Source organism: Accipiter gentilis, chromosome 7 (genome assembly GCF_929443795.1).
Source record: "Accipiter gentilis chromosome 7, bAccGen1.1, whole genome shotgun sequence".
In the NCBI taxonomy this organism is placed as follows: Eukaryota; Metazoa; Chordata; class Aves; order Accipitriformes; family Accipitridae; genus Astur; species Astur gentilis.
Genome location: NC_064886.1, coordinates 17857502 through 17873042, shown reverse-complemented (window position 1 = coordinate 17873042; position 15541 = coordinate 17857502). Strand labels below are relative to the sequence as shown.

The 15541-nt window shown below is 44.8% G+C and overlaps 1 protein-coding gene across 5 annotated transcripts; it reads left to right on the top strand.

The window, feature by feature from the left end:
- Positions 1-477: 477 nt before the first annotated feature.
- CDK2AP1 (cyclin dependent kinase 2 associated protein 1) lies at positions 478-15491 on the top strand. 5 transcript variants are annotated; one of them, XM_049805887.1, is made up of 4 exons: positions 478-870; positions 10898-11004; positions 11866-11992; positions 14793-15491. In XM_049805887.1, the coding sequence occupies exons 1-4, from the start codon at positions 663-665 to the stop codon at positions 14858-14860; spliced, it is 510 nt and encodes a 169-aa protein (XP_049661844.1). In that variant the 5' UTR covers positions 478-662; the 3' UTR covers positions 14861-15491. The 5 variants fall into 5 exon arrangements, with proteins under 5 accessions (XP_049661844.1, XP_049661846.1, XP_049661845.1 ...); XM_049805889.1 differs by lacking the exon at positions 478-870 and adding an exon at positions 2404-2540; XM_049805888.1 differs by lacking the exon at positions 478-870 and adding an exon at positions 3227-3418.
- The last annotated feature ends 50 nt before the right edge of the window (positions 15492-15541 follow it).

The following is a 15541-nucleotide window of genomic DNA, read 5'->3' as shown; positions in this document are numbered from 1 at the left end:
AATTATCAACGAGATTTGTATTTATTTTTTAATCCCTCAGAAGCTGCAATCTATATTAACGTTCAACCTTCAAGTGGAGAGAAACAGTGGTTTGGAAGAAAAGAAAAAAAAAAAAGGCAGATTTTTCCTTGGCGGCATCTAGGGAAAAAAAACAATCTTTTATTCTAAAATTATCAACAGGTATTTTCCATCAAAATTAGCGGGGGGAGACGGGGAATAAATCGGAGGTGAACGCCTGATTTGAGGTGAGGGGGGGAGGCGGGAAGGCAGCGACAGTTGGGCCACCCTGAGGGACGCGTCAGCCTTTCTCCTCTGACAGGGGCTGCTGACCGCGGCCCCCCCGCCGCACGGCGCAGGCAGAGCCGATTTAAATGAGAAGTTGTGCCAAAACTTTCCGAAGTTAATTAAAACACCCCCCCATCTCGCCGTCGCCGGGCTCCCCGCCCGCCCGCCCGCCCTCCCCTCCCCGCCCGGCTCCTCTCACGGCGGCGTCCCTGAGGGGAGCTCCATTGTCTGTGAGGGGATGGCTGCGGCACCCCCCGCCGCCGCGCCCCCTCCGCGCCCCCTCCGCGCCGAGGTGCGCGGGGCGCCGGGCCGCCGCGGCGGGTGGCTGCCTCGTCTCCCTCAAAGTTTTTGGATCCGCGTCTCCTCATGATGTATGGATGATATATTGCATTGTGGGTGTCAATATAACTGACGGCCATATTTGCCGGTGCTGCTACTGCTGTAAACAACCCAAAGTGTCTGGGAGACACGGAGACGCTTCACTGAATTTCAGGACGCTTCTCCTCCTCCCGTTGGCCATGTCTCTGGGAATGTCTTACAAGCCCAACTTGAACGCCCACATCCCCGGGACTCCCCTCAACCCGGGTAAGTCCGCGGCGGCAACTGGGTGGCAAGTTTGGGAGGCGTGCGGCGGGGCGCCGCGGTGCCGCACCGGCACCTGGGGGGAAGCCCCGGACTCGAGTTTTTGCCCAGTCCGGTATGGCGGGGCAGCGGCTCCGCGCCGGCTCCGCGCCGCCATTACCAGCGCCCGCCCGCCGGCCGGCGCCGTTAGCCCCCCACCGCCGCCGCCCCTCTGCTGGGGCGCCGCGCCCGCCGGGCCGGCCCGGCGCCTCCGCCGCCGCTCCGGGGCTCCGGCCGCCGGGTTTCCTCCATGCTCGGCTCCCCGGGGCGGCTGATTGATCTGGATCAGGAATATTCCGCCGGCGCCTCAGCGAGGACCGCTGCTGGCGGGACGCCGCAAGTGCCGCTCGCGCCGCGCCTCGCCTCGCGCGCGGCCGCCGAGCCGCTCTCAGGCGGAGGGGCCGCTCTCAGGCGGAGGGGCCGCCCCGGGCCGCTCTCCTCAGGCGGAGGGGCTGCCAGGGACCCCAGCCCCGCACCCTCTGCCGCCGGGCGTGAGGGGAGGGGGGGACCGCCAGCGCCTCGGGGGGACCCTCGGTCCCCGCTCACCCCTCGGAGTCTCCCGGCTCCACGGAGCAGCCCGGGCGGAGGAGCCCTCTCCGCCCGCTGGAGATTTTTTGGAACGGGGTGGGGGGGTGGGGGCAGGAATTGCTCTTTATTTCTTGCAAAAGCCCTTTTAAAGAATTATTCCTCTTCCTTGGGTCTGTACAGGAGTCTTTCCAACTTTCCTCTTTAAAAAGTTTCCTTGATGACATTAACTTCTTTTTTTTTTTTTTTACTACTTCCCCCCCCCCCCCCCCCCAATTTCCGAAGGTAACAGCAGGCAAGTGTTTTTTTCTTGTGCTGAGGTGTTAGCTGGAAAAGTGGGTCTCCGTTGCGGGGAGTGTGCGTAAATCGGTGCAGTCTGAACAAAGCCGCAGTAGCAGTTGCTTCGCTGTGGAGTATTTGGAGGGGATCTCGCTAATCTGTGTTCGTCGGCTAGTATTAAACAGAACCAAAATGGAGAAGTTGGTTCTGACTTAAAAATAATATTTGTCTCCCTTCCCCGCAGCCCCAGCCTGCAGGGTTGGCATCAGACCATCCGCAGCCAGAAATCAGGCTGATTTTTTTTTTTTTTTTTTTTTTTTTTAAGAAGAGAAAGTTTCGCGGTTGGGTTTAGGAGGGAGGGAGGGAAATCTGCCTGGGTGATTTTTACAGCGCTGTTTGTGGCTGTAATCCTGGGGGATTGATGAACGAAAGGGATCAACAAGATGCACCTCTATTCTAGCTACCAGGAGAGCAGCAATCTTATTTTACCGCAAGGAATCGTCACCAGCTGGTGGATGAACCGAGGTCCCTGTGCCTCAGACACTTTGATCCTGTGTGGAGCTGAGCTCGGGGGGGGGCTGCGAACATGTAAAGGCTTGTTGTGCCTGGGTTGTGTGTAGGCAGCACCGGGGGCCTGAGCGCTGGTCTGCAAAGGGGTCAGGAAGCAGGGGATGTGCTAAGGATTTTTTGACAAAAAGCAGAAGTGTCACTGGAGGAAAAAAAAAAGAAGAAACAAAACAAAGCCCAGCAAGGGAAACCGTTCTGTCGGCTCCCACGAGAACCTGTGCCTTGCTCTCCGGAACAGCCGTAAAATTGCAGGGAAAACAAAGGTGGTATTTTGCGATGGTGGGTGAGGGGTGGGGATTAGGTCATGCTATGGGGGGAGATCCGAGTCTGGCTTCTCTGCGAGTGAGGACTGCAAAATCCCGGGTCAGACATGCCGCTCACAATGTGAGCTGAGTGGTGAAGTTTCTGTCTCCAGTCCTCTTGCTGCCCTGTCTGTGTGCTTTCTAACGCTCTGGCTCCGATCAGGGTTTTAGATTCTTTCATGCAGTTTTATCTTCTCTCCCCCCCCCCCCCCCTCCCCTCCCCCCCGCCCCGTCCTTTTTTCCTTGTAATGGCAAGTTAGCAGCAGTTTGCTGTCATGCTGGAACTATTCCTGTCTAAGTTGTCCTCTCCTCTGAGTTCGGATCATCCTCAACACCCCCAGAATCTTTTCAGTGAAAGAACGACCTCCTCTGAATCCAAAATGGGCTCTCTCTTCCCTCCCTGTCTTCTGCCATTATCCTCACGCACCAGCTCTTCCTCTAGCTAGTGGTATTGCCAGCACCGTGGCCTAAGGCCAAGGGAGTTAGACAAAGCAGTCCTTGCAGTTGCACATATCGCATTCAGAGTGATATGACTGCAAATGGCCCCCTCCTTTCTGGAGCTTAATTCTGAGTTGAAGGAGATTGCTGCTCTATTGTGCTTAAATTAAATGCCCCCCAGCCAGGAGGATAAATCCTAGGTTTGCTTCCAAACCTGGGGTGAAGGACCCCTTCCCCCCACCGCGCCCCGTCCTGCAGAGGAGAGGAAAACAGGAAATCTGTCCCTTTTGGCCTGAAATCAGCCCTGCAGAAGCCTCTCTGTATGAACGCTGAATATTTTGGTCTCGGCCGACGGAGGGCTCTGGGCAGCTGTGGATCTCACAGGGATTTTCCTCTGGGAGGTAATGCTGCTTCCCTGCAGTGCAGGGCTTCTGGTGCAGGAGTATTTGGAAAGGCAGTGTCGACTCAGCTCCTGGAGCTGCGTCCTTGCTGCAGAGCTAACTCCTTTCAAGTTTAGGCTGAGTGGTCACTCTGCAAAATCATGTTTAAACTGGACTCAGTAAGTGGATCAGTGAGATGAAGCAGTTGTGGTTGATGGGTGACTGTGCTCTGTTCTTGCACTGGGCGCATGTTGGGGACTCAAAAACCTGGACTGAAGTCCTGGGGGAGAGGAGCTGTTCGGGGGAGGGAATATGGGGAGGAAGCCTCTGTGGGTTGTCGGCAGATCTGGGGATGACTGCGGGTGAGGAGAATGAGGCTGCTCTGCGAGTGACTCAGGATGCTGGAAGCATCGGGGTGCTGACTCCTCTGCCTTACACCAGGCTAAGGGAAGAAGAATGCATTGTTACAGCAGAATTTGGTTCCTATTCCTCTTCCCCATTGCCCAGGTCAGTGGTGACACCTAGCCCAGGGTGTCTGCACCCAGGCTTGCAGTGTTTTGTCCGAATTACCAGTCACCTTCCTGGAGGGCTTGTGCTCTGGGAATTGGGCCCCTATGTGTAGCACCCCAGGTTGTTTGTTCCAAACTGCGCTTGGGGACCCCTATTGAATCTCCGGCCCAAGCACCTTCTCTGCCTGGCAGTAAAATGTGGTCTGTTAGGGACCTGTGATGCTGTGGCTCTACCTTCCCAGCCTCACCTGACCATGCAGTGTCCCAGGGGAACACTCGCTACCCCTTCTAACAGCCATGTTTTGATTCGTTTGTATTCTCTTGCATATCATACTGAGTCCTGCAAAGTAGTTTACTCCTCATCTTCCTTGTGTTTCATATTGTTTAACTCTATTTCTCTGTAAGAGGGCCAGCTGCTGAGCTGAGGGTGAAGTAGGGCATCTCCATTGACTTCAGTAGAACCAGAGAGATTTACACCAGCTGTGAACTGGTCTGTAGTTTGTCTTTCCCCTTGTTTCCATGTGTTTTCTGGCTCTGTGGATATTCACCAGCATTCCTATTTTGTACAGAGTATGCACAGGTCAGAGAAAAGTAGTTTTAAGATACAGAAGCCAGCAGAAACAACTTGGGATTTTCCTTTTGTTTTAATCTGATTCTTGTAGAAATGTCAAGTTTCAAGACAAAAACCTGTTACTGTAATAAATCTTAAAAACTGTTGTATGTAGGATCTGGAAAAACAAATTCCAGCGGACTGTGACAAGGGAAGGAGCTGTGTCTTGGCTCCGCATGAGCAAGTGGTGACCTGTACAACAGGTACTGCTGTGGCTGAGGACCAACAGGACTGTCAGTGCACCTGCCACACCTCACAGCAACCAGAAGTTTCTTGGTGAAAAGTGCAAATTCTTACTGAGAGGGTGAAATGAAAAGAATTTCCCTAACTGGGGCTATAGCTTGCAAATGGAGAGACCAATCTCATTGAGTCCTGAGAAATGATACCAAGCACGCACTAGGCCATTCCCTGTATCATTAAGACTGCAGTGCAGACTTGCATGAGCAAATGGCTTGCTTGTCACCCTTTGCAGAGACAGCTTATGTTTTATATTCTTTTCCATATTGAGAGGTTGTTTTTGGAGTGGGAATACTGGAAAGAATACTGTTTGTAGGCAGAGAGCAAAGTGTTCGTGCCATAGCAGAAGGGATAATTTCTAGGAAAGAGACTCCCCCCTCCGATTCAAACTGAAATTTGCTGGTTCACTGATCTCTTGAAGTCCATGTGAGGTTAAAAATTATCTGAAAAGAAGCACACTAAACATATTTTAGAATTAGCAATTTTCAAGTGGACTTGTTTGGACATTTAGAAAACTGGCATTTTTGGCTTTGTCTACCTACCTGAGTGTTCAGCTTCAGAGCAATGGTATGCTTTTCACAGTCAGCAAATCTCATTGTCCCCACCCATCACATGTTGGTTGAGTTGCAGAGTGGTTTTGGTTCATGCTAACGTGATTACTTTTTGATAAAAGTAAACTAGAAGCTCTGCTCCAGTTGTGCAACACTGATGCTTCATCCCTTTTAATGGGAAGACAAGGGTCCAAAACAAAGACTGGACAGCTTTGAACCGTACCCATAATACAGACACTTACTCTGGGGGAACAGACTAAAACCTAATCTTATGTTGTACCCCCTCACCTCAACTACATGTGGTGTACATGTACCAAATGCTTTCATCTTTTGATCCTTTCCGTGTTGTGCTGAATAACTTGCTAGCATAGAAATGGCCTGTGTCTTAAGCTAGAAAAGAAGAATGGTGAGGAGTCCTAGTGACTGTCTTTTGTTTTTCTGATTAAAAAAAAAAAAAAAGGCAGGGGGTTAGGAAGAGGAGACATAAAACATGTCAGTTATCCACATGGAAAGATTAAATAAAACGAGAGTACTAGAGGAAAGGCCCAGAGTGTGACAGATCAAAAGAGCAAGGCCTTTGGCTGTTATAATAAAGAATGTCCTAGTTCTTGAGAACATATTTATGTGTGTGTGCACTGAATTTTTTTAAAAGGAAATAGTTTTATTCAAAGAAAGGTCTGTTTCTACCACGAGGGCTAATGTTTAAGGGGGAAATAGTGGGTGAAAATACAACTTTCACAGTCAGTGCTATAAGGAGTGTCTTGTGCAAATGAGAATGGGGTCCATTACTTTAAATTAAAAAAATTATTGGAAGGTTGGGGAAATGCGGGCTGTCTGTTTTTGCTCTGGGTTGGCAGCTCCTGTAGAGTTCAGTGCGTGGCTTGGCTATGCAGTAGATCTACTGGTGTAGAGATGCACGTGGCGTCCCATGGATGGCAAGGAGTTCCAAAGTGCGTAGATGGCTAAGGAATCAAATATTCTTGTAGTCAGCCAAAACACTGCAACTGTGATTCAGGCTGTGTTCAGATACTCGCTGCAGAAATGGCTGTTGAAATGTTGAAGATGTTACGTCTCCCCTTGTGCTTGAAGATGTTTACCAATTTATGTTGCCAGAGCAGCTTACGTGAATGTTTCTCATGTGTTTTCTTGCAAAGTTGTCCAGTTTAGGACAGAAGAATTTATATCCTCTCAGTTGAAATACTCCAGCCTGGCTCTCTTTTACTGCATACTGTCAGGAATCAAACTGCCATCATCTGAAGCAGATGAGGAATGTCCTCCAGTTGTGTGGCAGAGGCAGTAACCTCCAGCACTGGGCTCTATATAAAGAGGTGATGACTGCTAGCCATCTAAATGGCAACAGCCTTTATGTTGCAAGCAACCTTAGCTTGAAGAGACTGTGAAATAGAGATAGAAGTAGTGAGATTCCACAGACTATACCATGTACCTTGGATAAACTCCAGGCTACAGGTATTGCTTCTTGTATGCTGTCATGTTCGTGTGTACAGAGAGTTTGTAAAATGGCAGGAGTTTACCTATGCAGTTTTATAGGACCTTACAAAGTACAGGGTAATAGAGAAACACATATCCAATGTGGTTGGCTCTTGGTTTGTCTAAGTAATTTCTACATGAGTAACTTGGTGAGTTGAGTAACTGTTCCTGATTTTACTTCGCTGTTTGTGAAACAGGTTGGCAGTTGAGCTGTGTAGATGCCATGGCATCTGCTGGGAGCAGATCAGGTGAGTGTACCCTGGCGTTCTGCTCTCACTGCTTCCTGCAGGGTACACAGCAAGCTGCCTTCCCAGTTATTATTCCAGCAAAAAACAGCAATAGAATTAAGAATTAAAACTTAGATCAGCAAATTGGTATCATTGCTCAAACTTGGAGACAGTAGCAAAGGAGCTGAAGGGAACCCTACAAACCTATCAGAAATTAATTGGAAGATTCCTGGTCAGTGGGAGTTTAGGCAAACAAAGATTGATTCGAGATCCTTTGTCTCCCAGGGTGTTAATTTGGGCTCAGAGAGACTGCTGGAAGGAAGAGATTTTGACACAAGAATCTCATTTCTGTTTGCTGTATTGTTAGACACCTCCCCCCCCACCCCCCAATTAATAAAGATTAATATTGATTAACAAGAAAATCACTATATTTTTGTGGGCAAAAATGCTTCTGGCAGTCTTCTGTTTGAATACAGAAATAAAAGACATTGTTGGCACAAGAATAAATGAGTATATAAAAGATTTTGTGTACATTTAATTAGGAAAGTGGAGGGAGGAAAGTGTGTATATTAATTTAGGTTTTAAACAGCAGCAAGCACTAAGACAATTTGGGATGTGATACAGGGTGTCACTTAAATTCAGTACCAAGCACACTCCGTTTTAGATTCTGTCAATTCTTAACTGTCTTGTCTCCATTGTCATTTTAACATGAGACTGCAAGCCTCAATTTAGATCCCCCCTCCTTTTTTTCTCTCTAGTGAATACCTAATCATCACACTGATTTTTGACTGGGTATTGACTGTGAGACTTCCTGGCCTAATTTTTCTTGCTAACTATAATAGCAATAGCTGGTGATCTTTTTTTTTTTTTTTTTTTCTTTTTTTAATCTGAGATATACAGGATGTTCAGACATGCAGATGTATTTTGGGTTAATTGAGTAATAGTCATCCAAGACCCAAGGCTTCTGCTTGAGATTAACATACAAAGTGATAGGTCAAAAAGCTCAAGGTCTGTTACCCTGTGAGATACTAATACCCCCACAATTAATTTCATTTTCATGATTGCATCATCTTAAATTGAGGTGAAATCAAGGATTTTTCATTTCTCCCCCCCCTCCAGCTGAGTTTGACTGGCACAACTTCTGACATGGGTGTATGGAGGCTGGTACCATGGCCAAGTCAAATCCTTTTCTTTGTTCTCGGGGCCTGCTGCTGCTGATAAAGTGGTCGGCGCATGGCATTATGTCTTATTACATTTTTGATGCAGACTGCAAAGAAACGGGTAAACTCACCATGGTTACCACGATCTGTCATTTGGCAGGGCATGCCGTACTCAGCAATGGCCTCTAGTGTCTGCAGCACAGCTCTGCATATGTCGTGGGTACAGTAGACAATACAGCACCCCTGGCTGCCGAGGAGACGCAACTCTACTGATCTGACTGCTAATTCAAATCAGTAGTGATGCTCCAACTCCAGCGGCAGGTTCTTACTCATAGTTACTTCCTGAAAGTTCTTGTTTGTTTTTGTCATTCAGTGTTGACTGAGTCACTGCTGGATTCAAGCTCCCATGCTGAGACCAGCTACTGTCCACTGCAACGACGTATGTTGCTGGCTTTCACATCTGTGAAACTTTCTGGTCAGCCCCCAGATTCACTGCTTTGTCTTGGCACATCACCTTTCTGGTAGGGTTTCTTTCTTATTTAGACATACCCTGCTGTGTTATTTTGTACAGACCAAGCACATGTCATTGCTTAAATCGACATAACCTGAAACTATCGCTAAATTATCTGTACTCTATTATCATTAACCAATGTGGTGGTGATGAATTGGTTTTTGTTTTGCATGGGCTGCAGCTAAGGTTTGCTCAGTGGGTAGAACAGGATTCCTGAGCCTGGTCATCAGAGCCCTTGCCTTAATTCTGAACCAGTTTGGAGCTCCCAGGTCTTGTATGTGGCTGTTTGCAATAACAGTTCAGGAACAAGTCTTTGCAGGATGGGTCTTTTTTTTTACTGTACATGAGGAAAAATCGCTTAAGTCTTTCTCTGCTTAATTGAGGTAATTAAACCTTCTTACCTTGCAGCACAAGGGGCTCATTAATGTTTCTGAAGCATTTTGAAGTCCTTTGAGGAAAGATGTGGTTTGCTGTTGTGTCATGTTTGATGACTGTTGAAATTCAGTCATCTGGACTTGAAATGTCGACTGAGTTGTACATACAGAAATCTTATAATTGTGCATGTATTTTGATAATGTGAAGAACTAATTGAGAGAATAGCTGACAACTGTGGTATTCCTTCACAGTGCCATGCTCTATGGGTGTGTTGTTTATTTTTGGGGGTTTTTACTATGCTTTAGCAAAGTGTGACAATGTGAAACCTTAGCGATGGAAATGCAGATTGTAATGGCATAAAATTTTGCAGCTTAGTTAAAGAGAAAACTTGCTTTTTTAAGGTGACTTCATGACCAGCCCAATTTGCCTTTTCTAGGATTTCACATCCAGTTAGCTATTAAAGATTAAGAACACAATTTCTTCTTGTAATGAATACACCACCATGGTGATATCCTGTGATTAATTCTGCAGTGGAAAGAGACTTTCCAACTGAGGACAAGAATCTGTTCCAGTATGTTCAGCAGTGCTTTTTACAGTGTAACTGCTGGCTCTTTCTTTTTGTGCTGAGGGGAAAATATGAAATCACTTGCAACTTTAAAACAAAGCTAGAGATTTACATAGTTCTGAGCCCCAGTGACTTTTAGCATCAGTTTAATTTAGATTTAAATGAAGGCTGGTAAATGAGATCTGTTCCTCATATGAAAGACAGTTGGGAATTTTCAGCAAAGGAGTTTGTAAGGGGGAAGACTTTTCCAGACAGCAGGCAGTCTGTGTCTGTGCCTACAGGCAAAGACAGCAGCATCAGTGGATGTAGGGGCACTTGAGCTGCAAGAGTGAACAAGTTGAATGGTATAATGATCCCTTAGTCCTGAGTGTACAGTCCATAACCAGCAGGTCCTCTAGCACTGTTGTGAAATGGATAGCATAATTAAGCCCCCTAAGAAAAATCTATTAGTTGTTTCTTAAACCCAAATTCTTACTGTTGTAGTGCAAGGAGGAAGAAGTGTTTTGATCGTTCATTTCTGGAGCAGTTCGTCAATGATCACATTAGAGTCTGTTTCTGTATCTCCTAGCTGACTCAAAACCCTGTAGATCTGAATATAGTCTTTTGTATCTTTAGCAAAAGTAACCATAACCCAAAGTGATGTTATTTTTCCTTTGGTTTAGTTATATAGCACAATTTGACTGGCTAAAAATGTTTGATATTGCACAAAGAGGAATATCAGTAGCTTTCCTCACCTCTGATGTCATACAATGAGCAACAGATCTGATATACCTCAACTGACTGTTCCCTATGAATAGTTTTGGCATTGGCTGAAAATAGTACTGAGGGTAACTTGCATTGACCATGTGATGACACTTTGAGTTGCAAAATTACTTTCAGATAACTTGCACTGAAAAAGTAAAAATAGCACAGTACATTAGACTCATCTATGTGGAATGTATATATGCAAAAATAGGGCTCCTTAATATTTACAGTTTGTCTAGGCAGAACAACCTGTCATGCTACACTGTGTTTCACTTTTAGGCAAACAATTTGCACTGATAATGTTGCAGGCTGTGCTATTTTCACATGTACAGCAAACATTAGAGAAGCATTAATTTAACCATTCTCTTCTTAGCAAATAGCAGGACTCTGAAATGTCATTAGTGAGTTTAGACAAAGGTGAGAGGTCACAGCTTTAGAAAAAGTGATTAAAATGTGTCCCCATGGAACAGACTAATTAATCTTTAGATAATAACAGATTTTTTTTCCTCTTTTCTCTCTACAGCTGGGAGCGTTCACTCTCCCTCCACAAGTATGGCAACATCTGCGCAATACAGACAGCTTATAAATGACTACGGACCCCCATCTCTAGGCTATACACAAGGGATGCAGGTACGGCTCTGCTGCTTGTTTTTCTTTAATCAGATCACTGACCCTATGTTTGCATAGTAGCATGGATTGTGGCCTGTAATCTGAGGTGTTCCTCCCTCCCACCAAGATTTGAAATCAAACCCAAATGGCAGACTGATTCATCGCACATGTCTTGGGATCAAATTAGACTAAGCAGAGTGCTGAGTGAGATTGGTTACTAATTAACTGTTAGTCCCATCCCATCTGAGTCACAGTGAAACATGTCTTGAGTTATGTTCTGATAGTAAGGGCTCTAACATATTTTAAAATGATTTGTTAAAAAATTAATATTTCTATACTGTTTTTCTTTGGCAAATTTACACTCTAAAATTTAGTCTCGTGAATTGTGTGTCACAGACAGTCCTGTGGGCTGCTTTAGGAATCTGGTGGTAAACTTCCCATGAAATGTATTTGACTTAATAGGATTTCCCTTATGATATGGGCAGTTTTGTTTTTTCTGCTTCTCACTTTCCCTGCCTAGCTAACTTCTCCACAAAATAGACACCTAAACATTGAAAAAGCAGAAACAGAGTTAAATAAGCAATTCCCAATTTGCTGTTGTTGCAGGACTGTTTTAACTTCTGTTTCACCTAAGGTCCCAGTCCTGTAGCTGCATCCTCCTAGTTGATCCCAATTTTTGGAGGGCATGTAGCATGGTGGCCAACTGTAGCAGCAACCGCAAAAAGAAAGTCATATTTATATACTAAATCTGAAAGTTTATTTTTTTAAAAAGTGCGTTTAGGGCTATTTCTGGTCCTCCATGAATTTCCAGTTGCTATTTGTTGTAATTGTGTTTTTTTTTTAAGCAGTATTTGATTGAGATTAATCTACTTTGAACTACAGGGTACCAGCAGCAGTCAAGTACCGCAGAGCAAATATGCAGAACTTCTAGCTATCATAGAAGAATTAGGAAAAGAGATTAGACCCACGTACGCTGGGAGTAAAAGTGCGATGGAGAGGCTAAAAAGAGGTAATGTGTAAATTTATATATATAAAAAAATCATGTCCCATCCACTTTGTGCACTGACTACTTGTATACTGCTTCATGACAACTGTTCCTTTGAAAGGAGAGAGCTGTCTTGAGCTCATCATTAAACTAGGCATATTAACAAGCAACTGAAACCTTGGGATACTCTATTCATGCTGCATTTAGTAGATAAACCAGTGGCAAAATGTGTTTCATGTTCACAAGGGGCGTTTCAGTTAATAATGCAAACCTTATTTTAGAACCCTTAAGGTATCTAATGGATATGTTCTTTCAGGTTCCTCGTGACTTACTTGCCCCTTCAATTCCCTTTTCTCCCCAGTCTCCAAAATATACAGCCAAGCATTGTTTACTACTTCTCATATACATCACCCATCTACTTGACCCAAGAGTCTTTACTGAAGTGCATTTTGCCTAAAGAAATACTACATTGTGGTAATTCACACTAAGGCTGGCGGAGAGAAGAGCTACAAAAAAAAGGTTGTCAGAGAAGGCTGTTCAGACTGAGGTGTCAAACATACACGTTCCTCCTCTCTGTGGAGTGTTGGGCTGCTTGGGCTCCGTTACCTGTTGTCAAGTGGATGTCATTAAGAGTCCACTAGGAAGGGACTTAGAAGCTTTTAGGCCTGGCTGATGAGGTCTCTCTTGCTTTGCTTTGTCAGCTAAAAGGGGTAATAAATGCCCTTTCCTTGCAGTGTAAAAGAAACCCCCGCATGCCCCACTGCTGACATCAGCTTGACATTGTCCTCTGCAAGGGACGTGCGAGGGATATTTCTGAAGGAGCAGTGGGACATTCCACTGCTCTGGCTCCTGAAATGACCCTGAAAGGCCATTGACAACAGTTGTGCTGGTGGTTCGGTCCTCTGACAGTATAATGTAGTTACCTTTTCCTCCCTTTCCTTGGTCCTTGTGCTGAGTTTGGCTCATGCATTCAAGCCTGAATGGGAATGTTACTGTAACAAACTAACTTTACCATCTTACAAATCCCCCTTACGTTTACCCAAGACTACAAAGCTTTATTTAAAGCTCAGCCATTACGGGAGAGTAATATATCTGCCATGACATGCAATAAAATGACTAGTAGCTGTTCTGGGAAAGGATGCAATAAAGTCTGCTGATGAGTGGTAAGTGGAATCTGGCCCAGCTAAAATCAATGTTGCTGGAGTCTCTCTTTATTGCATTGCCTGAGTCAGTATTAATAGATCATGAATGGCAATAGGCTAATGGGGACAACTTGAGAGAGACCGGGAGAGATGCAGACATTCTCTGAACTGAATGGTTCAGTTTGATGAGGAAAAGTTGTTTTGCTGCTTCTTGCAACGAGTATTTAGTTTGTTGGCTAACGTAGGTTTAAGATTCAATGCTGCCGCTGTGACTTGCCAGTGTTGCAAAGAATCCCAAAGAAATACTTTTTGCTGCCATCTTTTGGTCACAAACACACCTCTCTTTCCATTTTGGGAGCCTAATGGCTGAAGGAGCATGTGCAACCTTCAGAGCAAAAGTGATTGAGGGTAACCACGTGACTGCAGCCTCCATGGCCATGTGGAGGTTATTTCTGAATAAAGTCCCTGTCCCCAGCTCCACCCGCTCCTAAGCACAGAGGCTGCTGACCTCTAAAATTGGCCAAATTCCCAGTGTTCTACATAATTCAGGGTAGTTTTGCTGCATAAACTGGGCGTCCTGCCACCAGATCCAGGTCTAATGCACTGCTTTGAGTACACGTTTCTGCATCCCGCAGCTGCAGGATGCAGCTTTACTTGTCTGTGTCAGTTTAACCCTCTGCAACACCTTGCACCCGTCAAGTCTCAGGTCAGTACTCCTTGGATGTAAAGGCTGTTGCTGTGGTCTGGGCTAGCAGCCTTCTAGAAACAGAATCCATTAACTAGAGATTAAACCTCATCTATTGCCTTATTGTCCTTTCTCCACCTTGTTAAGGAGCATGATTGAGCAGAGACATCACCTTCTATCTTGTCCTGTCAGTAAAATAGAACCTTGTTTGCTGAAGAAAAATCTGTCCATCTCTCACTTTAAAATCTATCTCAAGCTCTGTTCTTTCAGCAGCTCTGTGAATATGAATCTAGATTTTGTTGCAGGATTAGGAATCAAGGTCCAGATTGCTGGAACGCAAGGCAACAGGACTTGTAGTGGAAAATTCCACATTATGTCTATCAGATGAGAGTAGATATGGCAGCATGTAAAGTGGTGATGATTTACACTGGGAGCTGAGCCAGTGTTAGGAGGTAACTTTTTGCACACACCATAAAAAATTTCTTCTTACTCTTACAAGAGACACAACTTGTGTTTAAGCAGTATTATGAAGGCTTGGATTTTGATGTGTCCTCTCAGAGAACTATCCCAAGGTATTAAGACTTTTAGAGCTTGCTAAAATGACTCCCCAAATAACTATGTATTTTTCTCACTCCACTGTAGCAAAATAACTAACGGGTAAGCAAGATGGGTTTTTTATTTTTTCCTTTCTGTTAAGTCTCTGGTTGTAAATAGGCCTGCACTGCACATGAAGATACACCTGTCACTGCAGACCTACAAATCTTAATCATGCTCTCAATTCCTGGTTTAGTCCCTTTTCAATTTATAGTGCCAGTTTGGGAAAGCAAACTTGTTTAGCAGCAGCTGATGTTTGGGAAGCGAGGGATCTCTCCCTTTTCTGAGGCATGCTGTGGTAGCCTTGGCAACTCGGGACAGAAATAGGTAAACCTTTCTCTGGACTGTCATTGCAAGTGTGACCTGAATGAGATGATTTAAAATATGTCCAATTCTTTTGCAGGCATTATTCATGCTAGAGGATTAGTTCGGGAATGCTTGGCTGAGACGGAACGAAATGCAAGATCCTAGCCCGCTAATTCAGTTGGAAGATTTTCCATCTCTTAATGAGGAAAAAGTAACACTTATTCCTTTTGACTCTTGAAACATTCAGACAAATTCCTTTATTTTGAATGTTTTACCTTTCTTGTTTTGCCCTTACAAAAATGTATAGTTAAGAATGAGAAAACAAGGGTTTTTCAACTTACTGAGAGTTTGCATTTTGTAAAGACATTAAAACTCCCTAAAATGTTTCTAAAACATGAAAACTGAACTGCATGCAGAGGAATGCTCTTTCTCTCCCAGGCTATATTTCAGTTCTCTTCTTATCCAGCCACAGTCTCATTCTGTTTTTTTTTTCCTTTGACTATATTCACTTAACCCCAAACTGTCAATCTTTCAAAGTTTGACATAAGCTCTAAGGATTTTTTTTAATAAATGCAGAATAGCATGCTGTACCTAGTAGTCTGCTAAGTCACAATTTGTCATACAGCATAGACCCTGCTTAGAAATAACCTTCCCCTTCTCTTATTTTTCCTTTTTTGTTTGTTTTGCATAAACATTTGCATGACTGTTAGTGCTTTGAAGTCCACTTAAAGTGCATGAGTTATATGGAAAATAGGGAAACCTATTGAATAATAACAAGGTCCTGGAAAGCTAAGTTCTACATTAAGGCTGGAGATTTCAGTTTAAAGTTTGCCAAAAAAAAAGAGA